Below are 24,535 nucleotides of genomic sequence, written 5' to 3' on the forward strand. Positions count from 1 at the left end.
GGGTTGCACGCCGCAACAACTATATATATGTGGATCGGGTTGCACGCCGCAACGATGTTAAATTATAAGCGATCGGGTTGCGCGCCGCAACAGCATTGTTGTTGTATCGTTGTAGATATTGAGCAGTCCTTTCATATTTTATTAAGTTTCTATTGGTCTTGATACGCTTTCCCGAAGCATGTACCCCCTCCCATGTTAAACTACTCATTCCTGTTTATTTTCTGCCATGTATTATATAACTACACAGGTTTATCTGGAGTCTGGACCTAGCCTCGTCACTACCTCGCTAGGGTTAGGCCAGACACTTACTAGCACATGGGGTCGGTTGTGCTGATACTACACTTTGAACTCTATGCAGATACCAGAGCGGCACTTGATCAGTAGCAGTAGGGGAGCCAGCCTTCAGTCCACCGAGACACTAAGGTAGCCTACAGGCGTCCGCAGGCCCGACGTCTCCTCTATCTTTTATTATGTTCTGTTATCTCATGTATCCGAGACAAACAATGTTATTTCTCCTTCAAACTATTGTATGTAGTAGTCTTAGTAGTCCGTGGATATTGTGACACCAGTTTTTGGGCAGAGGCATGTGTTGACTTTCGAAACATTTTGGTTTTATATTTGTTTAAGACTTCCGCTTAAATCTCATATTCCGCTGTCATTTAGATGTTTGTCACTTGTTAATATAAGTTGTAAAAAAAGATTAAAACAGAAGAGTTAAAGATTTCTAAGTTCGTGGCTTGCCTAGCTTCTACGAGTAGGCGTCATCACGACTCCCGAGGGTGGGAATTTCGGGTCGTGACAAGTTGGTATCAGAGCTCTAGGTTACATAGGTCTCACAATTCACGGACAAGCTCAGTAGAGTCTGAGGGATCTGTACGGAAACGTCTGTATTTACCCCCAGAGGCTACAGAGTTAGGAAAAACTTCTCATTTGTCCTTTCATGTCGTGCGGTTCTGTTTTCTCAATGATAATTGAATTTCTACTTTGTTCTTTCACAGATGGCGAGAACACGCGCTTCCTCATCTACCGATCAGCAGCCCGAGCCCCCAGCAGCAGCTCCCACGAGGGGCAGAGGGTGAGGCCGAGGCCATGCCAGAGGCCGGGGTAGGGGTAGAGCTTAGCCCCGAGCAGCAGCCCTAGTAGCGGAGCCTCAGGTTGACTTTGATGATAAGGTTCCAGCCCCAGCAGCTCCGGTGGGCTCAGCTCAGGTCCCAGAGGGGTTTATTTCTACCCCAGTCTTTCAGGATGCTCTAGTCCGATTAGTGGGCTTCATGGAGAGTGTCACCCGAGCGGGCTTACTTCCTGTAGCACCAGCCATCTCTCAGGCTGGAGGAGGGGCCCAAACACCTTCTACTCACACTCCGGAGCAGGTAGCTCCTTAGATTCAGACTCTAGCGGTTCAGCCAGTTGGAGCAGTTCAGCCGGGTGTGGTAGCTCAGACCGGTAATAGAGCGGCTATATCAGCCGATGCTTTGTGGAGGCTGGATAGGTTCACCAAGCTCTTCATTTCCACTTTCAGCGGTGCATCTACTGAGGATCCCTAGTATTATCTAGACAGCTTCCACGAGGTTCTCAGGAACATGGGTATTGTTGAGACCAATGGGGTTGATTTTGCTACATTTCACTTGTCTAGATTTGCCAAGACTTGGTGGAGGGATTATTGCTTAGCTAGACTAGCCGTATCGCCAGCCTTGACTTGGGAGCAGTTCACACAGCTATTTCTGGAGAAGTTCCTCCCCATTACTCAGCGAGAGGCTTATCGGAGGCAGTTTGAGTGCCTCCAGCAGGGTTCCATGACTGCTACCTAGTATGAGACCAGGTTCATCGACTTAGCTTGCCATGCTCTTGTCATACTTTCTACCGAGAGAGAGAGGGTGAGGAGGATTATTGATGGTCTTATTCAGTCGATTCGCCTTCAGATGGATAGGGAGGCTAGGAGTGAGATCACTTTTCAGGAGGCGGCCAATGTGGCCCGTAGAGTGAAGATGGTCCTGTCGCAGGGAGGTGGTCATGGGTCGGATAAGAGGCCCCGTCATTCCAGTAGATTCAGTGGTGCCTTGTCTTTGAGGCAGAGATTCATATGGTAGAGGCCATCCTCCTAGGCCTTTTAAGTCAGCTCTTCAGGTCTCTCACGGCGCTTCAGGTAGCCGTGGTCCGCAGATGCAGTATTCCGATCAATAGTCCTACAGTGCACCACCTGCTCCTATCAGTGCACCGTCGCTCCAGAGTTTTCGGGGTGGTCATTCGAGTCGCTAGAGTCAGTCTCAGTTTCCTCAACCATAGCACTCAGGTGGATCTTATGAGTGTGATGAGTATGGTCATATCAGGAGGGCTTGTCCGAGATTAGTGGGTACTCAGTCGCAGCAGCAGGGTCCCCGTGCTATGGTTCAGGCACCAAGTGTTCCATAGCCCGCCCAACCAGCTAGAGGTGGGGGTAGAGGATTTAGAGGTGGAGGTAGAGGATTTAGAGGTGGAGCTCAGGCCGCTAGAGGTGGAGGCTAGCCAGCTGCAGGCCATCCTAGAGATGGAGCCCAGGATGGTGGGGCCTATCCCCGATGTTATGCTCTTCCGGCCAGGCCCGAGGCTGAGGCTTCAGATGCGGTTATCACAGGTACTATTCTGGTTTGTGATGGAGATGCTTCAGTGTTATTTGATCCAGGGTCCACCTACTCATATGTGTCATCTTATTTTGCACCGTATCTGGTTATGCCTAGTGATTCATTAAGTGTTCCCATTTATGTGTCTACACCAGTGGGTGATTCTATTATAGTTGATCGAGTCCATTGTTCTTGTATTGTGATGATTGGGGGTTTGGAGACTCGTGTAAATTTGTTGCTTTTAGACATGGTCGATTTCGATGTTATATTGGGGATGGACTGATTATAACCTTACCACGCTATCTTGGACTGTCATGCCAAAACCGTAACCTTAGCTTTATTGGGTATGCCTCGTTTAGAGTGGAGAGGGACTCCTGGTTATTCTACCCGTAGTGTTATCTCTTATGTGAAGGCTCGACGCATGGTCGAGAAGGGGTGTTTGACCTATTTGGCATATGTTCGTGATTCTAGTGCTGAGGGTCCATTTAGTGATTCTGTTCCCGTTGTTTGTGAGTTTCCTGAGGTATTCTCTTCAGACTTGCCGGGTATACCACCCGACAGGGATATTAATTTTTGCATTAATTTGGCTCCGGGAACTCAGCCCATTTCTTTCCCACTGTATTGTATGGCCCCATCTGAGTTGAAAGAGTTGAAGGAATAGTTGCAAGACTTGCTTGAGAAGGGTTTCATTAGGCCCAGTATTTCGCCTTGGGGTGTGCCGATGTTGTTTGTTAAGAAGAAGGATGGGTCGATGAGAAGGTGTATTGATTACCGGCAGTTGAACAAGGTTACAATCAAGAATAAGTATCCATTGTCAAGGATTAATGATCTGTTTGATCAGCTTCATGGTGCCTATAAGCACGTGATTTTTGCCCTATATGAGAATTACTCCCAAAAAATTCAAAAATAAAATAATTTTTCTTGGTGTGTAATTTTTGTGATATTTTGTGATATTTTGTGTAACTATTTGTATTTGTCTGTGCATGTTTATTTGTTAAATTATTAAAAATACAAAAATATGTCGCATTTTGCATGTAGGATTTAATTATACAATTGTTAGTAATTAGTTTTGTTTTACAGAAAATAAAAATTACAAAAATAGGCATCGTTTGCATTTTTAGCATTTAATGTCCAAATATACAATTTTATGCTTAATTATTACTTAATTGTGCGTTAATTGTTATTGGGAGTTAATTTGCGCTTTTATAACTTAATTTAGTTCTTAATAATAGTTTAAGTATTTTTATAATTTAGTTTTAGAAAAATAAAAGAAGAAAAGAGAGCAAAAAATAAAGAAAGTCGGAATTGGGCCTCTTCTTCAAATTCAAGACACAAGCCCAAAAAATACCCAATCTTCCCAAACGACCCAGTCCATTTCGAAATTGGGTCGACCCAGTCCATAACCCAACACCCCTATTATCTTACATTTCCTAAAACAAACCAAAACAAATAAAAAAAAAGAAGAAGAAAACCCTAAAAATTAATCCCATCCGCCCCCCCTTTCTCTTTCTCTCTTCTCCTTCACCATCTTCTTCTCCAAAACCTTCCAAACCTCCCATGGCTGCCCCTTGCAGCTTCTCCAAGCATCAGCCATGGCAGCTTCTCCTTCACTCGTGTACACACCCCATAGACACACCGAACGACCCCGTCTTCGTCGCCAAGCTCAAAGCTTGAGCTCCCATGGCGATTTGTTTTTCCTTCTCGACGACCAGCGTCGTCCCCAGCTGCTTCTTGCTTCCTCTGCGTCGTCCGCGTCCAACTCGAGCTGCTGCTCCATTTTTCCCATAGCTGCTGAACGCAGCAGCAGTAGACGACCAGCTGCTTCCTCCGCCATGGTTGTCGTTGCTACTGCTCGAGCTTGCTTCAGCTGCGCGATGCTGCCGCTCCAGCTCCCCGTCGCTGCTGCTGCCGTTCCAGCTCCCCGTCGCTGCTGCTTCACTGCCGTTTCAGCTCGTACAAGCAGTCCGTCGACCACACTGCCGTGGTCCGCCATGGACGAGCAAGCATTGATGCTGCGTTGGCCAGCTACGTATGCTTTAGGTTTTCTGCTTCATACTCCTTCATCTTCTTCGTGCTTCGTCGTTGTTTTGAACCGGTTAGTTGGCTTTGAGTTTATTTCGTTTTTATATTTTTTCGAAGTAAAAGTCGATAAATGTTCGAGCTTTGCTTTGTTCATGTCTATCGTTTGAATTAATTTTTAGTTTGTTCATGTGTTTTGATTGAATTAATTTTCAGATTTCAAATGGAAATTTAATTAGTGGTTTTTCAAGTTTATTTCATGTTTGTTTTATTGTTTAGGTAAAAGTTGTTAGTCAAATGTTGGTGAGATACAAATTGAAGTTTAATTAATTGTTTCTTCAATTTGTTTCATGTGTTTATGTATTTTTACACAAAACTTCTAAAACATCTTACGGATTTATTCGTATAATCAAATCATCAAAATAACATCATGAACATCAAATTAAATCTCAAGATCAATGAAATTTTCTCAAAATTTCTTTAAATATCAATTTTTTGCAATTTAAGTCCGAATCACGTCAAATGACATCCATTTTTCACCAAATTCCACAGAACCGGCTTAAGTCATATAAAAGACCTGTACCGGGTGCCAGAACCAAAATACGGGCTCGATACCACCATGTTCTAATCAAATTTCATTTCAAATTTTCTTGAACAATTTCAAAAAATAATTTTCTTTAAAAATTCATTTCTCGGGCTTGGGACCTCGGAATTTGATTCCGGGCATACGCCCAAGTCCCATATTTTCCTACGGACCCTCCGGGACCGTCAAATCACGGGTCCGGGTCCGTTTACTCAAAACATTGACCGAAGTCAAATTAACTCATTTTATAACCAAATTTTATCATTTTTCACAGAATTTCATTTTTAAACTTTTCGGCTACGCGCCCGGACTGTGCACGCAAATCGAGGTGACTCTAAATGAGGTTTTCAAGGCCTCAGAACACAGAATTTCATTTTTAAACAAGTGATGACCTTTTGGGTCCTCACAACAGTATATACAGACATGGGCAGATTTGAGCATAAGGGATGCACGTGAAAGAGATAAGCTTAAGCTGGTATATCTAATATCTTCTTATCAAAAAGGTTGCATAAATGATAAGGAGAATGACTCCTTAATCGAATAGAACTTTATCTAAGATATGGGAGGAGTTAGAAGTTGAAGATAACTTGAATTCTTCCACCAAGGAAGAGTATAGCATTGGAACTCTAGTTATTTAATATTCTACTAACTTTATAAATTACAGTATGTTCTCACTTTATAGGTATGCATAAAAGCTGAAGTTAAACGTGAGTTGAGAGCAAAATAGCAAGGCAATTTGCAAGCAATTCTTGTGTGATTCAAGTATGTGAACCTGAAGCTACATGAACCAGATAGAAGAACCAATTCCAAGTGTCTGTCTTTTATTCTAGTTTCGTTATAGTAGGTGGTTTTCAAATTGTACCTTTGAGCTTTATCTAGAAGCAATTGTATTAGGTACTCTGAGTATTCAAGTTAGAGTTAATTTGAAGTTGTCGCAACAGTTAGAGGCTGGTTTCCACAACGGAACTAGAGGTAATCCTTAGGTTTACAAAGAATTTTGTAAATGTTATTTTGGCCCAATGAATTAGTGAAGTGTTGGGGAAAATTCTACTGAGTAGTAGGTCGTAATTTTTTCACCTTTTGTGCCGGGTGTTTTCCACGTAAAAATACTTGTGTTATTTACTTTTCGCATTTATTATTTCCACAATAGTAGTATAAGGAACACATAGAAGAACCATGTCCTTCTATAATTTATGCACGCAAAAATTAGACACCATACAAATCACCCCCTCTTGTGTGGCATTGAAGTATAAAATATCAATTGGTACTAGAGCAGTTATCATTGTAAAGGGTTACACCTTAGGAAAATATCAACATGAGTGCACCACCTGGAACTAGGAAGGGCAATCCACTGCTAGGCTACCACTCTTTAATGGATAGTACTACTCTTGGTGGAAAAATAAGATGAGAGATCATGTTATAGGAGAGGACTATGAGCTATTGGATATTGTCACCAATGGTCCACTGACTACCATGAAGAAAAATGCTGAAGGAGTTGATGTGCCAATGACAAGAGCTGATTGCACTGTTGAGGACTTGAGGAAGTGGGAGAAGAATGCTAAAGCTAAGAAATGGCTTGTTTGTGGGCTTGGTTCAGATGAGTACATCAGAATCCAAGGTTGTACCACTACTAAGCAAATTTGGGACACACTGCAAGTAGCTTACGAAGGAACACCTCGGGTGAAGAGGTCCAAAGGAACTCTATTGTACTCTTAATATGAGAGTTTTGTTATGAAGGAAGGAGAAACCATTCAAGAAATATACACAAATTTCACTACACTGATAAATGAGCTAAAATCTCTTGGAAGGATTATTCCTGAAGAAGAAAGGGTCGAAAAGATATTGACTAGAGCTTTGCATATCACTTGGGAGAGTAAAATCACTGCAATCCAGGAATCAAAGAATATTGTCACACTCACACTGGATGAATTAATTGGAAATATTACTGCCTATGAACTTAGGAGACAGACCATGAAGATAGATGTACCTAAGAAGGAAATGAACTTATCTCTCCGATTCACTGAAGATTCTGATCTGGAAGATGATGAAATGGATTGATTACCAAAGACTTCAAGAAGTGCCTGAGGAAAGGAAAGGGTTCTTCAAGGAGTGGAAGCTACATCAAATCAAAAGCTCCTGAGAAACAAACCAATGATGGATGCTACAAGTGTGGAAAGACTGATCACCACATTAAGAAATGTCCTCTGTGAGAAATTGAATGGAAGAAGGAAAGAGCTGATTGAAGGAACATGTTTAGTCCAAGAAAAGTGGCAACAAAGGATCAACAAACACTATGGTCACTACTTAGGGAGATATCTCAGATGAAAACTCAGATGATGATGATGATGAACGAGCACTTATGGCCATTGAAGAATCTGATGAAGAAGCTGAGGTCCAAGTGAAGGGGAGCAGCCAAATATGGTACATGGATAGTGGTTGCTCAAAGCATATGGCAGGAAGCAAGAACCAGTTCCTTTCACTTGAGGATCTTAATAGAGGTAATGTCTCTTTTAGAAATAGAAAGAAAGGTGGGATCATTAGGGTTGGCAAGGCAGGTAGGACTAACTCTCACTCTATTGAGAATGTCTACTTGATAGATGGACTGAAGTACAACCTAACAAGTGTATCACAATTGTGTGATAGAGGTAACATAATTGCATTCACCTCTACAAAATGTTTTGTGATTAATCTTATCACTGATAAGATAGTCTTGTAGGGATAAAGAGTGAACAACATATATGTTGTAGATTTGTCCACACCGTCTGATAATGAACTCACTTGTTTAAGTGTGATGGATAATGATCCCTTCCTTTGGCACACGAGACTTAGACATGCCAGTGTAAGTCAACTCAACAAACTAATCTCCAAGGACTTGGTAATAAGACTATCTAATATTAAGTTTAAGGAAGATAAATTCTATCAGGCTTGTATAAGGGGGAAGTAGTTAAGATCCTCTTTCAAAAGCAAGAAAATGGTGAGCACCGCCAGCACGATGGAACTGGTCCATATAGATCTTTATGGATCAATGAGAATATTAAGCAGAGGTGGTAAAAGATATGTTATGGTGCTTGTTGATGATTAATAGGTTTACTTGGAAACTGTTTCTAACATCTAAAGATGAAGCATTTGACATGTTCACTTTCTTTGTTAGAAAAACTCAGAAACAACTAGGTAATCAACTTGCATCAATTAGGTCTGATCATGGTACTGAATTTGAAAATGCTAAATTTGCTGAATTTTGTATTGAACATGGCATAGATCATAAATTTTCTGCTCCTAAGACTCCACAACATAATGGAGTAGTTGAAAGAAAGAATAGGACATTAGAAGAAATTGCTAGGACTATGCTTCTTTCTAGTAAACTGCCCCATAGTTTTTTGGCAGAAGCTGTGAACACTGCATGCTACATCATAAATAGGTGCATGACTAGACCTCTTGTTGAGAAGACTCTCTATGAGTTACTTAAAAGGGGAAAGCCAAATATATCCCATCTTAGGGAATTTGGATGCAAGTGCTTTGTGCACAATAGTTGTAACGACTCCCTAGGTAAGTTTGATCCCAGAAGTGATGAAGAAGTATTATTGGGATATTCTTCACATAGTAAAGCTTATAATATCTATAACAAAAGAACTATGTGTGTAAAAGAAAGTATAAATGTGATTTTTGATGAAACTAACATTCTTTATGAGAGGCAGGAACATGAAGATGAAGCAATTAGGCTGCTAAGAAACTCAAATGAAACCACAACCCAGACTGAAGCTGCACCATAGGAAGGAACAGGTGATGGAACAGGTCCTTCTACCCATGGCAGCCTGACAGAAGGAACTGAACAAAGAAGAACTGATTCTCAAACCTTGAGGGAACCTATCCATGAACATGTTCCTCGGCAACAAAACATTGAAGGAATATCTAGGAAAAACCAGTTGGTTGTGAAACCTTGCAAGTACCAAAATTCTCATCACATTGAGGACATAATTACTGATCCAACCTCTAGAATCAAAACCAGATTTTCTTTGAAGAATCTTTGTGCTTTTGATACTTTTCTATCTCTTATTGAACCTAAAAATATTGCTGAGGCTTTGCAAGATGCAGACTGGGTGAATGCAATGCAAGATGAATTCAACAATTTTGAGAGAAGTCTAGTATGACATCTGGTACCAAGACCCAAGGACGTATCAGTAATTGGCACAAATGGGTATTTAAAAACAAACTTGATGAAGATAGAATAGTTTCAAGGAATAAGGCAAGATTGGTAGTTCAAGGATATAGTCAAGAGGATGGCATAGACTATGATGAGACCTTTGCTCTAGTTTCAAGATTGGAAGCAATTAGACTCCTTATAGCCTTTGCTTCTTACATGGAATTCACTCTCCACCAGAGGGATGTCAAGTGCCTTCTTAATGACTATCTAAAGGAAAAAGTGTTTGTCAATCAACCTTCGGGCTTTGAAAGGAAGGAATGTACTGATCAAGTGTACAAGTTTGACAAGGCATTTTATGGGCTCAAGCAGGCTCCAAGAGCATAGTATGAAAGATTATCAAAATTCTTGCTTGAGCATGACTACAAGAGAGGTAAAATTGACAATACTTTATTCTTGAAAGAAAAAGGTAAAAATCTCTTGGTAGTTCAGAAATATGTTGATCATATAATCTTTGGAGCAATTACTAATAAGTTAAGTAAAGAATTTGCTAAACTAATGGGGAGTGAATTTGAAATGAGTATGATAGGTGAGCTTACTTTCTTTTGAGGCTTACAAAATTAAACAAAACCCAAATGGAACTATGATCCAACAGTAGAAGTATGTGAAAGAGTGGCTTTAAAGGTTAAAATGAAAGAATCCAAAGAAATTGACACTCCTATAGAAAAAGCCACAAAATTGGATGTAGATGAACCTAGTTCATCTATTGATCAGAAGTTGTATGGGGGAATGATTGGTTCTTTGTTTTATCTCATTATTAGCAGACCTAACATTATTTTCAGTGTAGGCCTTTATGCTAGATTTCAAGCAAATCCAAAGGAGTCTCACTTGACTGATGTCAAGAAGATCTTGAGATACCTAAAAGGCACCACTACCTTTGTTTATAGTATCCTAAAGGTAGTAATTTCAACTTAGTGAGATATGTTGATGCTGAGTATGCATGTTTTCTTGTGGATAGAAAGAGCACCTCAGATATGGCACACTTTCTTGGCTCATGTCTTCTGTCTTGGGCTACCAAAAAGCAAGATTCTGTGGCCTTATCTACTGCGGAAACTGAGTATGTTGTTGCTGCCTCATGTTGTGCTCAATTGTTGTGGTTCAAACAGCAATTAATGGATTTTGGAATTGATGTAGGTTGTATCCCCATCTTTTGTGATAACACTAGTGCAATTAGTATGACCAAGAAATCGGTTCATCACAAGAGAACTAAGCACATCGATGGTAGGCATCATTTTTTTAGGGACAACTATGAAAAGGGTTTGATCACTATGGAATTTTGTGCTATTGACAAGCAAATAGCTAACATTTTCACAAAAGCTCTAAGTAGAGATAACTTTGAAAGGAATATGTTAGAATCAAAAATGATTAAGATCACCTAAAAAGAACCAATTCTAACTCAAATATTGGTTAGAAAATTTGTGAATTTTTGTACATAATTAGATTAGATTTTTCTCAGTCTCATACTTTCATTATTATACTTTTGTGTCATGTGCTAAAATGACTCATTAATATCTAATGATATTGTCTCTATTTTCTTGGAAAATGTAGACTTACACAAGAGATTTCTCAGTAAAAAACCTAGTTCATCAAGATTACTTGGTACGTACTCTCCACTTTGTAAATTTTGAAATAATTATATTTCGGTTATGATCAGGTGGAGATTCCAATTTAATCCTAACCTCCTTGAACTTATCCGTTACGAAATGAAATAGTTTCATGCCAAATCGGTTGAAAGAAATGAAAGGAATGTTGGAAAATGAGCTTCAAAGCTTGAACTTCCACTTTCAATAGTCAGAAGAAGTGGATCGGTTAGAAAGGAGAACAAATTGATCACGTGTCCCCTTCTCAACAACCTTTCCCGCATCAGTAGATACCAAAAACGCAATAAGTGACTAGATTCTAGGGAGAGTCTCCAACGTCTTTTCAAAATGACTTCCGGTTTGATTAGATTTCTGAAAAAGCTGTCATTACCCAATTAAACTCGTCCACATAAAATTGATTAGGCTTAGTTGTTTATTCAGTTCTAAATTTCCAAGACGTCAAACAATTCTCTCTATCTTCGCTCATCTTCTAAAAACCTACACACATACACTCATCCTCTCTCATACCCAAAACACTGAAATGACAAACCCTTCTGAGAATCCATCATCACCACCCAAGGAAACTACACCCATACCATCCATCACACCCTTAACCACACCCACCTCTAAGAAAGGAAGGTCTAAGATGATTGCTCATAAGGTTGTTGCTGGAGGAGAAGAAATCAAGAAAATTAAAGAAAAATTGAAAGCAAGTCGAGAAGAAGAACCCCAGAAATCCGATGAATCATTCAAATTTGCTACTAAGGGGGAAGAAACTATTTCTTCTAAAATAGAGCAAGTAAAATCTTGCTTAAATATTACTTCTGAAATCATCTCTGAGGTTGCTGTAAATTTAGAGAATAGGTTTGTTCTAGTAGGTACTATGGGTGGAGTTGAGACCACTGAGTCTAGGAGAATAGGTGGTAAAGATAAAAAGAGAAAAGAAAAGAAGTGAGGGTGTTCAAGGTATTGTAAGGAGAGTGAGAAAGGAGTGGCTGAATCTTCACCCACTCCTATTGGTTTGAATGAAGAAACAGGAGCTATGGTAGTGTGGGGTGAGGAATCTGCTAGAGAAGAAGAAAGTGTAAGAGAAACAGGGGGAAGTGGGTCTGGAGAAGCCGCTGAGGGGTTGGGTATATTAGGGATGAAAGTTCAAGAAATTGTTTCATTTGAGCAGGAACCCCTCGCAGACCTACTGAAAAAGGTATTTGATAGTTATAATCCTAAAAATAAAAGGAGTTTAGGTGTCAAATCCCCTAGTACTACTAGAGCAAACAAGAAAAGAAAGGGTGTTTCGTCTATCTCGGTAGAGACTCTTCCTATAAGAGAAAGAGCTATAAGGAGTTAGAAGAAGCAGAGTGAGGCTGAACTGGAAAAGGCCTTAGAAGAAAGTAAGAGAAAAGTTATTGCAGAATGAAAGAAAAAGGCGGTTGAGCCTGTTGAGGTAGTAAAGATTGATGAGATGGACCTGGTCCTTCAAGATGAAGAGGAGGCAGAAGGAATGGAGGTTGTGACTCCAAAGGCAAAGAAAGTCAAGACTTCCATAAAGAAGTCTACTTCAAAGACAAAATCTGCAAAGCTTTCTACCTTGGCTAAAAGAACTAGGTCTGCATTAAAATCTAGAAAAGTAAAAGTTGTGGAGGAAGAAGAATGGAGTGGAGAAGAAGAATAAGAATCTCATGTAGATAAGGATAAGATGGTCAAGTTTGGGAAAAGAACAATCTTGAAGGGTAGACTCATCAGGAACTTGGAGGAGGAAGGTTTGATGATGCTGGTAGAAAAGTTACAACTGTAGGGTTGGAAGGACATGGTTCTTTAGATGAATGGAAAGCTTGCCAGAACTAAGATTGTGGAGTTCATGAAAAATTGTGAGATCAAAAATGGCAGAGTCGCCAGTATGGTGAAGGGAGTGATAGTGAGTTTTGATGATAAAGAACTGGGAGAGATCATAGGTGTACCTGATGAAGGGTATTTACAAAAAGCTCAAATGGCCAAGTCTAGAGAATCTCCCTACCTCCCTTTCCATTACAAGGAAGTTTGGTGACAATGAAGAAGAACTTCAGCCCAAGGTTATATACAAAAGTGAGATGAAGCTATCCCACAAAGTGCTATTCGAATTTGTTAACAAAGTTGTACTGCCTAGGCAAGAAATGAAGCGCATTGCCACATTCATGGACCTGGTCCTTATGGAATGTCTATACAGTAAAAGGCAAATCAATTGGCCTGGATTTATCATCCAGCTTCTTGATAGGGTTCTGACTTGCACCAAAACTCATGCAATACCCTATGGTTTTATTCTCATGGCTGTACTTGCACACTTCAAGGTACCATCAAGAAATGAGAAGTTGGTACAAGCAAGGATTACTTTGGAAAAAACACTTTCACTGCTTGTGACTATGAAGTCCACACTACTCCTAAAGAATCTAGTTCATCCAAAAAGGTACTTGTGAACAGCAAAGTGCGAGCCTTGGTACAAGAAAGTGAGGCTAAGGATGCTGAAATTGAAAGGCTGAAGAAGATGTTGGCAAAAGTAAAAACTGAAAGAGATGTTGTCAGAGCTGAGCTGACAAAAGAACCAAGAACCTGGTCCTTCCTAGCTTTAAGACCTCCGAACCTAGTTAGATCAACCAGTGATCCGGATGGGATTTCTTTTTGTTCTTTTTGCTCATAATCCAATGTTTTATTTCTCTTTATGATTTGTGGATGATAAGTATCAATGACAATCAGCTGTTTTAGTGCTCTAACTATTTGTTGATGCTTCTTAGATGACTAATATCATTAGATTGATAAATGATGCTTGATTTGATGTCTATATTTGAAGTAGCCCCAGTGGCCATGAGTAATTTCTATTAAAATCTGATTATCTAATATAATTATGCAACTTTTCGATGATGCCAAAAAGGGAAAAATTAGGTTGTGCCCTTTAATTTGGACTGTGATATTTATAACCTAATGAACCTGGTCCTTGGTGATTAGCAACTTCAAAATGAAAAGTATTCTAGCATTGTGCTGATGTTGAACGGAGTTGAAACACGGCATATGCTTATGAAAAGTGCAGAGTTTGTCATCATCAAAAAGGGAGAATTTGTTGGCCCAAGTGAAGTTTGGTTTGATCATTGACAAAGGAACTCAAGCATAAACTAGGTCCATACACGGGCAGATTCGAGCATAAGGGATACACATGAAGGAGATAAGCTTAAGTTGGTATATCTAATATCTCCTAATCGAAAAAGTTGCATAAATGATAAGGAGAAGGACTCCTTACTCGAAGAGAACTTTATTCAAGATAAGGGAGGAGTTAGAAGTTGAAGATAACTAGAACTCTTCCACCAAGGAATAGTATAGCATTGGAACTCTAGTTGTTTCCTATTCTACTAACTCTATAAATTACAGGATATTCTCACTTTATAGGTATGCACAAAAGCTGAAGTTAAACGTGAGTTGAGAGCTAAATAGCAAGACATTTTGCAAGCAATTCTTGTGTGATTCAAGTATGCGAACCAGAAGCTACATGAACCAGATAGAAGAACTAGTTCCAACTGTCTATCTTTTATTCTAGTTTTATTGTAGTATGTGGTTTTCAAAATTTACCTTTCTGCTTTATCTGGAAGCAATTGTATTAGGTACTCTGAGCATTCAAGTTATAGTTAACTTGAAGTTACTTCAACAGTTAGAGGCTGGTTGCCACAACGGAATTAATGGTAATCCTTAGGTTAACAAAGAATTTTGTAAATTTTGTTTTGGCTCAGTGATTTAGTGAAGTGTTGGAAAAAATCCTACTGTATAGTAGGTCATGGTTTTTTCACATTTTGAGCGGGGTATTTTCCACGTAAAAATACTTGTGTTCTTTACTTTCCGCATTTATTATTCCGCAATAGTACTATAAGGAACACATAAAAGAACCAGATCCTTCTATAATTTGTGCACGCGAAAATTGGATACCACACAAATTACCCCATGACATTGAAGTATAAAACATCATCAATAAAGATCGACAACAAGGTAGATACTCATTTGCAAATGAAAATAAAGAAAGTCAACCCCAACTTTTCTTGCTAACTATAAATTGAGCTGGTTGAGGCTCTTCCATTGTGAACTTTTATACCCATCACCTTCTTTTGGCTCTTCCATTGTAAATTTTTATACCCATCACCTTCTTTTGGCTGTTCTTGCTTTCCAATAACTCTTCATACAAATCTAGATATTTCCCCATTTCCATGGAGATTGACTCCACAAGAAAGACTGACTCCAAAAGCAAAGAACAAGCTGGTGTCTTCATCAGGTCGTGGAGCCAGCTCAAGGGATTTCCCAGGATGTTGAAGGACAAAGCTTGGAACATTGCTAAGAACACAAAACAGATTGGGAAAGATGATCCAAGGAAAATTTGGCATGCAGCTAAGGTGGGACTAGCTCTCACTTTAGTATTGTTATTCTACTATTCCTGGCCGCTCTATCATAGCTTTGAACAATCAGCAATAATGGCTTGCCTGACTGTGATGGTTGCTTTTGAGTATACTGCTGGTAATTTTTGTGATCTCAGTGCATTCTCATATTTCTTCTGATTTGATGATCTTGTTTATTCGTTTTTACACTTTTCATATTAATGACTTTTATTTTTTCAGGTGCAACTATGTCTAAGTGCATAAACATAGCTTTTGCTACGGCCCTAGGTGGCACATTAGGTATTGGAGCTAAATATTTAGCTGAGCTTTGTGGAAAAGAAGGGGAACCTATAGTTCTTGGGTTTTTGGTCTTCATTCTAGGTATGAAATGGAAGCTCAACACACTCTTTCTCTAAACAAAATGTACAAAATAAAAAAATTATATTGTTCAAAGTTTTCTCAGTTTTAAATTTTTTACGTGATGATATATATCTAGCTAGAAGTCCTTTTTCATAATCAAATCATAATTGTTTCACCGAACAACATGCAGTAGTAGGTACATTGGCGGATTCGGTATTTTAACTTTACGGATTCATCATTTAAGGTTATTAGCATAAATTTGTTATAATTTAAAAGTTATTGGTTCATATCTTTGTTTATTAGTACAATATTAGTGGATTTTATCCGTAAATTTGAAAAGCAAATAGATTCAAATGAATCCGGTATCGTAAGGGTGCATCCTCCCCTGGTTACATCAAAGACTCGTGTGCTTCATGCAGGTGCTATAGGTACATTTACAAGGTTTTACCCACATATGCAAATGAGGTATGACTATGGATGCATGCTCTTTGTCGCAACCTTCAGTTTGGTGTCAGTCTCCGGTGACAAGTACTTGGATTTGGATAAGCAGCGGATATCCACCATAATGGTCAGTGTTGGAACCGTCATGATCATCTCCTTGCTTATTTGTCCAGTCTGGGCTGGGGAAGATCTTCATAACCTTGTTACTACCAACCTTGAAAAGCTAGCGAGCTTCTTAGAAGGTCCGTTGGATATCTTGATTTCTTTTGCTCCCTCCGCTTTGGTTTATGTGACAGTATATTCTTTTTACTTCATGTAAAAAGAATGATCGAATTAGAAATTTAAAATCAATTTATTATATTTCTTATTTACCCTTAAGGACAAGGTTTTATAACATATTTAAGACCGCAAATTTCAAAAATTTTATTATCACGTACTTACACAAATATTACTGCATGTTTTAGATCGCAAGTTTTAAAACTCTTAAATATATTTGTTTCAACTTCACATTATGTCAAACTATACTATATAAATTGAAATGGAGGAAGTACGGTTTAACCTTTGTCACTCCATTGTTAAGAATTTATGTGGAGCAACAAATTGATGAAAAAAAGAATATTTTTTTGAAGGATTTGGAAGTGAGTATTTTGACGTTTCAGAGGCTGAGGCAAGTGGCGAGGGAAACAAGGACAATGAAAAGGGTTATTTTGAAGCCTTTAAAAGTGTTCTTGGTTCAAAGGCCACTGAGGAATCTTTGGTGCGTATTAGAGATCACCAAATCTCCCTTCTTGTTAATTCACTAATACGCTAGATATAGAGCTAGACTATTTCATAATTCAACTTCCATTCAATGCTCTTAATTTGTATTTTAGTTGTGGAATTTCTTTAGAACGACTAAAAAGAGCATTTTTCTCACAAGTTTGAATGTTCCTTCTTTAGTGGCGGAATATTAAGTCAGTTGTTGCGGTGAGAAACTCTTTAGTTTTAGTATCTGAAACAATAATTACTTTCAAGAGAGAATACAAAATAAAAAGGAATATAGAAGGTAAGAGAAAATTAAAGAAGTTATATATTGTCATATAATCTATAGAGATTAGTGAATATTGGGTTTTAGATAGCCACAAGATTAGTGTCGCGTTGATGCGATTGTTAAGATAAATATACGATCATACAAATTTCCATAAAGATCATTAATAATCATCACATTTATCAGAAAGTGCAATAGAACATAATAGATTAATGTTGCTTGAGATACTTTGGCCCCCTGATACGTAGGCCTTCAGATGCACCGATTTTTAGACCTAAAATTATGATGATTGAAGGAGTTAAAAGATAGAGAAATAGACCTAAGATTACAGGGCAGAAAATAATCTCAAAAGGTAATATCTAGGAGTCCGAGCAAATCTAACAAAAGGAAGAAAATAATGGAAGTTAACAAATTGTAATAGGTGATACCAACTAGAAAATTAGTTCTAACCAGAAAACTCCTACTACTAGTATATTAAAAATTATAACCACAAGTGTATATTAGAGAACACCTAGTGTTAAATAGCAGTACATAAGTATTGAGTATTGAAATATACCTAAACAAAAAACAAATTATGATAGTGATAATTTATATAGCATATGCAACTTTGAAATGTCTTAGTTCATTGATTTATCATATTGTCTTGATAAGAGAAACATTCAGGAGGCATACAGTAAGCAAGAGAAACACATTTTCTTGCCTTTCTTTTCTCCCTTCTTTATCACTGTAGCAAATAAAAATAATACAAACTAAAAAACAAATGTTTCAGGCAAACATTGCATGGTGGGAGCCTGCACACGGATCATTCAGGTTTAATCATCCATGGAAACAATACTTGAAGATTGGCGGCATTGCTAGAGAATGTGCTGGCCATCTTCAATCTCTTAGTGGCCACTTAAAATCCAAGTCTCAGGTATATATATTGCAAGTATAATTGCACGATCATAAATTACAGTTATAAAAATTTCGATCATAAATTACAGTTAAAACAATTTCGGAGAATTTAATAAATATATTCGATTTGGTATGTTATATATGCATCCATATAAGACCGCATACCTCAATGGTAATAATTGTGAAGACATTTTTCTGTATGAAATTTAATCTGAAATGAATTATAATAAACATTAGCACTTTTTAATCATTATAAAAAAACTCTAATATTGTCTGAACTAGTACAGCAGCATTTGGGAGTCACAAAAGGCTTGGCATCAATTCGTAGAATTAATTTTTCAATCAGTCTCTCCAAACATCACGAATATAATATAGATGTCAAATTTAAAAAAAATCTGTATAATTCAGCCAAGTATCATCCATATAAGATTGAAAAGAGGTTGGATGATGACATAAGTTGAGCTTAAATAGTAAAGTGAGAATTCATGTAGCCGATCCCGGCTTTTTTGATATTGAAGCATTATTGTTGTTATTATATAGGGGTAAATTTTCAAATGGTCAAATAAATATAACTTTTTTTAAATCAAAATAGTGTTATTATGTTTTCTCACACAAAAATCATAAAACTTTCACTAACTCAAACAAAAATATAGTGACCGGAAAGCACAACTTTCAAGTATTATTTTCTTATTTCATACTTTTTATTTTTTAATTTAATTTAATAAATAATAACCCAATTAAAATAGAAGAAAATATATTTTTAGCCGCCCCCAAAAATAAATAGTCGATAAAATATACTCCATGTATTTCAATTTAGATGATATAGTTTGATTTTGCACAAAGTTTAAGGAAAAAAAAGACTCTTGAAACATGTGATCCTAAAAGCTTAAGGGACAAAAGTTTAAATGGGGCCATGATATTTGTGTTCTCATTAAGGATAAAATGGGTAAAATAAAAAGTTAAACGTTGAATTATTTCCAAATGTAGAAATGTGTCATTCTTTATATATATATATATATATATATATATATATATATATAAAACTTTTAGCTAGCAAATGCAATTAGTTTTATAGCCACCAGTCAATTTTATATTTTTTTCTTAAAATAAGAATGACTCAACCCGGCCTAATCCAATACCCCATATATATAAAATTAAAAAATTATTAAAAATGACTCGTCCCCCGCCCCCCTTCAAAGAAAAATAAAAATAGTTTACAATGCATGAGATTACAATAAAAAAAAATATGGATGATTAAAGAGCTCATGAAATAATAATACTATTAATTTGAATGAAAATCTTGAAAAGAAAATAAAAGATAGAAGTATCGCATTTTGGAGGATTCACTCTTAATATTATTTTAATTTGTATATATGGGTATTGGGTCAAGTGGGGTAGAATCGGGTTGGATCATTCGTATTTTAACTAGATTATTATTTATTAAATAGAAAATAAAAAATAAAAAAACATAAAATAAGAAAATACTATCGAAAGTTGTGTTTTCTTGTCAATATGATTTTTGTTTGAAAAAAATTATTATTATATGACTTTGCTGGAAAAAATTCATAATTATTTAATCACTAGTGAAGCTGCCGCGCTTCGCGCGGTAATTAAAGACGTGAAAAAACACTTTAAAAATAATTATTTTGTCAATTTATTAGTACTATTTAATAAATGTAACATATTTTTTGCAACAAACTTTTTGAAGCATTCTGTAAATGTTATTATTAGGTATTAAGAATGTATTAATACCGTTTATAAATTTAGTCAATGCAGAGATACATGTTCACCCTATATGCATAAAAATATTACAACAATTCAATAGATTACGTAAATCGCAAATCAAAGATGAACTTATGATTTGTTTAAAAGATTATGCAAAAGAAAATTAATTATGTTAGCTTATTAGGGTTATAAGATCCTCCGCCACCCCCTCCATCCCAAAAGAAACGATGAATACTAAATTCTAAAATATATCTTAGCGCTTTCATATACTAATCAATTGTTTTGAATTAATTCACGTTAACAGATATTACTCAATTAACAAAAACTCTTTTTCCCTAGATCCTTTTAAGGAAAAAATTATCTTGCCAATAGAGTAGGTTCCATACCCTCCAATACATGTCTGAGTATCTCTAACCTTAAAATCACTTTCTTGAATTTAATAGCAAATTTATAAGTGATGATATTTAGCCAGAATCGATCATCGAGTCATTTAAATTATATACAGAAAACCAATGAGATAGCATGTACTCTAAAAGTAAATAGTTGCCACATATTGAAGAAAATATCCTGGACTCCAAGTTGATATGGGATTGAAGTAAGATTAGATTCTTTAGATCCCATGAGACATAGTTGACTTAATCTATCCCACCCTCTATTGGAGATAAAATAACTTAATATGATCAGAATAATATATCCATAAAGATTATCCACTTCTAAATGGGTTTAATTTATGGTGTCTACTAAACCAAGCCTGCTTCTACCTTATATGCCTGAAACTATTTATATCAACTAACAAATTAAGCAATGGTACTAACAAATTCTCTAAAACATGAAGTCGAGTTCTGCCCTATGAGAAAGAGAAAGATGATAAAGAAATTATGCTTATACCTGTTTTAAATGTAACTTAATGATAGAGTTGTAATTTTGATTAGTTCTCTGCTTTTAATACATTGTTCAACTGAATGTTTACATTTATAGTAACCTTCTAGCTTTATTGAAACGTATATTCAACAAAGTTTCAAAGCATAAGCCTGTGTGTGGTATTATGTGTATTCACCATACTTAAGATGTAAATACCCTTACTACATGTACATATTTGTTTTTTGGTTCAAGTCCTAGAAAGTGAATATACCTGCATCACTGCTTATACCCAGACTTATAGTCTTTGTATTTCGACTGTAGACAAAAATAACTTCTTTTTTTCCCAACTTAAATTTGCCGATCCCTTTTGCATTCAAACAGATAGTTGAGCAATTTAAGAATTATGGAAAAAAATAGCAGAACTACCCAGCATGAATTTCCTTTTTCCATCTTAATTTGTCGATCTTTTTTGCATCCAAAAGGCCAAAAACACCCTTCAACCAAATAAAAGAATCAAAAAAATGTAAAGAGAATATCCCAACATCAAAACCTTCAAGATAAAAAATCTGTTAATTTACATAGGCAAACAATATCAAGAATCGAGATAGATATTAGAAGCAAGAACAGAGATGAATTACAGCATTGTAAGAAGTTTGGAATACTTTAAGGTTTCCAAACCTTTCTATGATGCAAATTCTTTGTATGATGGAATTATCCCAGCCTTCTTCCGAGTAATATAAGAAGAAAAAAAAGAGGAATAGGCAAAAAGTAAAACAGCAAGAAAAGACGTGCCCTTGCACTTGCACGTTGAGAAGTCCAATGCGCCGACAATAAAAAGGCATAAGGAACTAATTGATCACCCAGCCCACAAAACCTTGCCTCTTTAATGATTTTCAATGAAACGTTTCGGACATTAGTTTCTTCATTATTAAAAGGTTTGAAGAAACCGCCTGGCAACGAAACGTTTCGCTTTTGTTAGTTGGAGGTTAATGGAAAAATTAGAAGGAAAGTTAAAGAGAAAATGCCAAAAAAGGAGAAAAAAGATAATTAGAATTCTTGTCCAATGGAAGGTGTCACATCACTTTTTTGGCCCTCCTTTATATATATATATATATAGATTCGTAAAATTTTACCCTATTATATAAAATTGAACTGAGGTAGTACGTATAGTTACATACTACTAATATGTAGTGTCATTTGAACTCGTAAAACTTACTCAATTATCATTTCTTTCTTTTTTCTTTCTCACCAAAATTTTAGGTGATTTTATAGCATTTGTTAAGCTAGAAGCTATTTTGGAGCTATATGAAATTTCTAATTATCACACGTGCTTGATTTTCCAGGCAGCAACTGAGTTCAATAGAAGAACAGAAAAAGCATGCAAAAGAATGATAACGGAATCTAGCAAAACCTTAAAAGAGCTTGCATTCTCCATCAAAATTGTGACGAAACTTTCTACCATTACAACGGAATCCCACACGTATAACGCAAGAACTGCCATTGCTGATCTTAAAGAGACACTTTTTACGTTTAAAACCTTCTTCTTGTTCGAAGAAGCAGACACCATTGATGTCATCGGAGCAATGTCAGTGGTGTCAATACTCATTGACGTCACCAAGTGCATCGACAAAATCTCGGAGGCTGTTGAAGAGCTTTCAATTATAGCACGTTTCAACAAGGAGGAAAAGAAGGAGAAGAAGAAGAAGGACGATTCTTCTTCGGCCAAGGCATTGGAGAAACCACCGCCTCGGCCACGGCTTCTGATTCCTGTTTTGGAGGATGACAACGTCAATAGTACTGGTGCTTCTGTTATGATAGAGATACATGATTGTACAGAATCGGCAGGGAAAATCGCAGTGGAGGAGGTGAATCCAGTAGCTGCAATAAAAGCAGATGATGTTGTTTGTGAGATACATGCAGTAGAGGAGGTGAAGATCGCAGAAAAAAGGTGAATATGTGCTAGCGGGACGAAAAGGACATCCGGAAAAACAAATAGAAGGATAACAACAGGATATAGTTTATAATAACAGATTGAAATTCATTGTCCGAGCAGGCCGTAGCTAATTTTTTTAACTCGTAAAAATAAGAAACGCAAAGTGAAAGGATACAACGGCCTTATTTGTAATTTTTTTTAAGATTTAAGACGTATGAATCTGAATACATATTTGAATATCAATATGTATATAAATTAAAATTAAGATATTTGAATCTGAATACACATCTCAATATTAAGATGTATATTAAGATCTGAATACTAAATGATTCAGACTGTTTGTTTTTTAACATTTGAACGTATAAAACTTATCTTAATTTAAAAATTAATAAACATAAAATTTTGATAAAATATTAATTATCTAATATTTTATCAATAAAAAATATGTATATTTTAAAATATGGTAGTTGCTAGTGGTGATGGCTAACTGTGATGCTTGTGAATGCCAACTCGAGGCAATGTTTGACATTGTTTTGGTTTATGGTGGTCGTTCTGGCTAGTAGCTAGTGGTGATTGATAGCGATGGCGATTATGGCTGAGGATGATAGTGGTGGGTGGTGAGAGTTAATAATGGGTGATGGTGGTGGTGGTTGTGATTGTGATTGAGGAAGGTGATGGTGGATTGTGGTAGTTTATAATGGTGGGTGGTGCCGGCTATTATTGTTGATGGTGATAGGGTATTGATTGTGGTAGTTTAGGTGGGTGAGTGTGTGGTTGTGGTTGAGGATGGTGGTGGTTGGAGTGGAGGGTGGGGGTGGTAGTGATGGCGGGTACGGTTGAGGATGGAGTCGGTGGTGGTTGAGTATAATGGTCATGGTAGTTGACAATGGTAAGCGGTGGCAGCAGTTAGTAATGAATGTTAATGCTAGCATCTTAATGAAATTAAGTATTTATTATAGATCTTAATCATACAGATTTATTCAGGCCCATTAAGTGGCTGTGATGTAAAAAATACAAACACACTTAATAATTAAGATTCAGACTTTAAAAACAAACACACTTAATGCCTGAGATCTAAATGATTAAGATTCAGACCTCCATTAAGTGCAAACAAAGGAGACCGAAGTAAACCAAAAAAGTTAAATAACATATCTTCCTTTTGTTATAAATATATTATATTATGGATGTTCATTTAGTACTCCCTTGTAAATAAGCTTCCTGAAGAAGCTTACCCATATGGGAATCTGCCGTAAATATGTTTATCTAGTTAGTACTCTATTGGAAATAAGCTTCCTGAAGATATCACTTCGGTACCCGGTTATGAATAAACATTACCCTCGGTAGAAGATTATCCATATCGGGTACAATGAGCTTATCCTTTCAGTACTCCGTTATGGATAATCATTACTCTCAGTAGAAGATTATCCACAGCTTGCAGTAGCAGCTTACACGGCAGCTTGCAGTAGCAGCTTACACGACAGCTTGCACAACAGCTTCATTTCTTCTATAAATAGAAGAGATTTCAGTTTATTATGTACATCAGTTTGAATTCGAATAATATATCAGTTTCTCTCTATACTTGTCTTTACAAAGTATTTATTTTATAATACGTCATCAGCACGAGACTCTGTCATCTCGAGCAAATACTTTGAAAGTATTAGAGGTATGAACTTTCTTTTCCTAAATAATGTCAAATCTTTCTAAACTTGAATTTGTAACCCTGGATATATCGGGCAAAAGCTACATGTCTTGGGTGCTAGATGCTGAAATTCATCTTGATGCGATGGGTCTGGCAGACACCATCAAATATAAAAATCAGGTATCAAACCAAGACCGTGCCAAAGCAATGATATTCCTACGCCATTACCTTGATGAGGGCTTGAAAATGGAGTATCTTACTGTTAAAGATCCAGTCATACTGTGGAATAATTTGAA

At 36.9% G+C, this 24,535-nt stretch overlaps 1 protein-coding gene across 1 annotated transcript; it reads left to right on the forward strand.

Annotated features, from left to right (window-relative positions):
- The first annotated feature begins 15,061 nt into the window (after positions 1–15,061).
- LOC107810544 (aluminum-activated malate transporter 8) lies at positions 15,062–22,839 on the forward strand. Its single transcript, XM_016635336.2, has 6 exons — positions 15,062–15,498; positions 15,600–15,740; positions 16,139–16,402; positions 16,790–16,917; positions 17,957–18,100; positions 22,011–22,839. The coding sequence occupies exons 1-6, from the start codon at positions 15,195–15,197 to the stop codon at positions 22,617–22,619; spliced, it is 1,590 nt and encodes a 529-aa protein (XP_016490822.1). The 5' UTR covers positions 15,062–15,194; the 3' UTR covers positions 22,620–22,839.
- Positions 22,840–24,535: the final 1,696 nt, after the last annotated feature.

Source organism: Nicotiana tabacum, chromosome 10 (assembly GCF_000715075.1).
Source record: "Nicotiana tabacum cultivar K326 chromosome 10, ASM71507v2, whole genome shotgun sequence".
In the NCBI taxonomy this organism is placed as follows: domain Eukaryota; kingdom Viridiplantae; phylum Streptophyta; class Magnoliopsida; order Solanales; family Solanaceae; genus Nicotiana; species Nicotiana tabacum.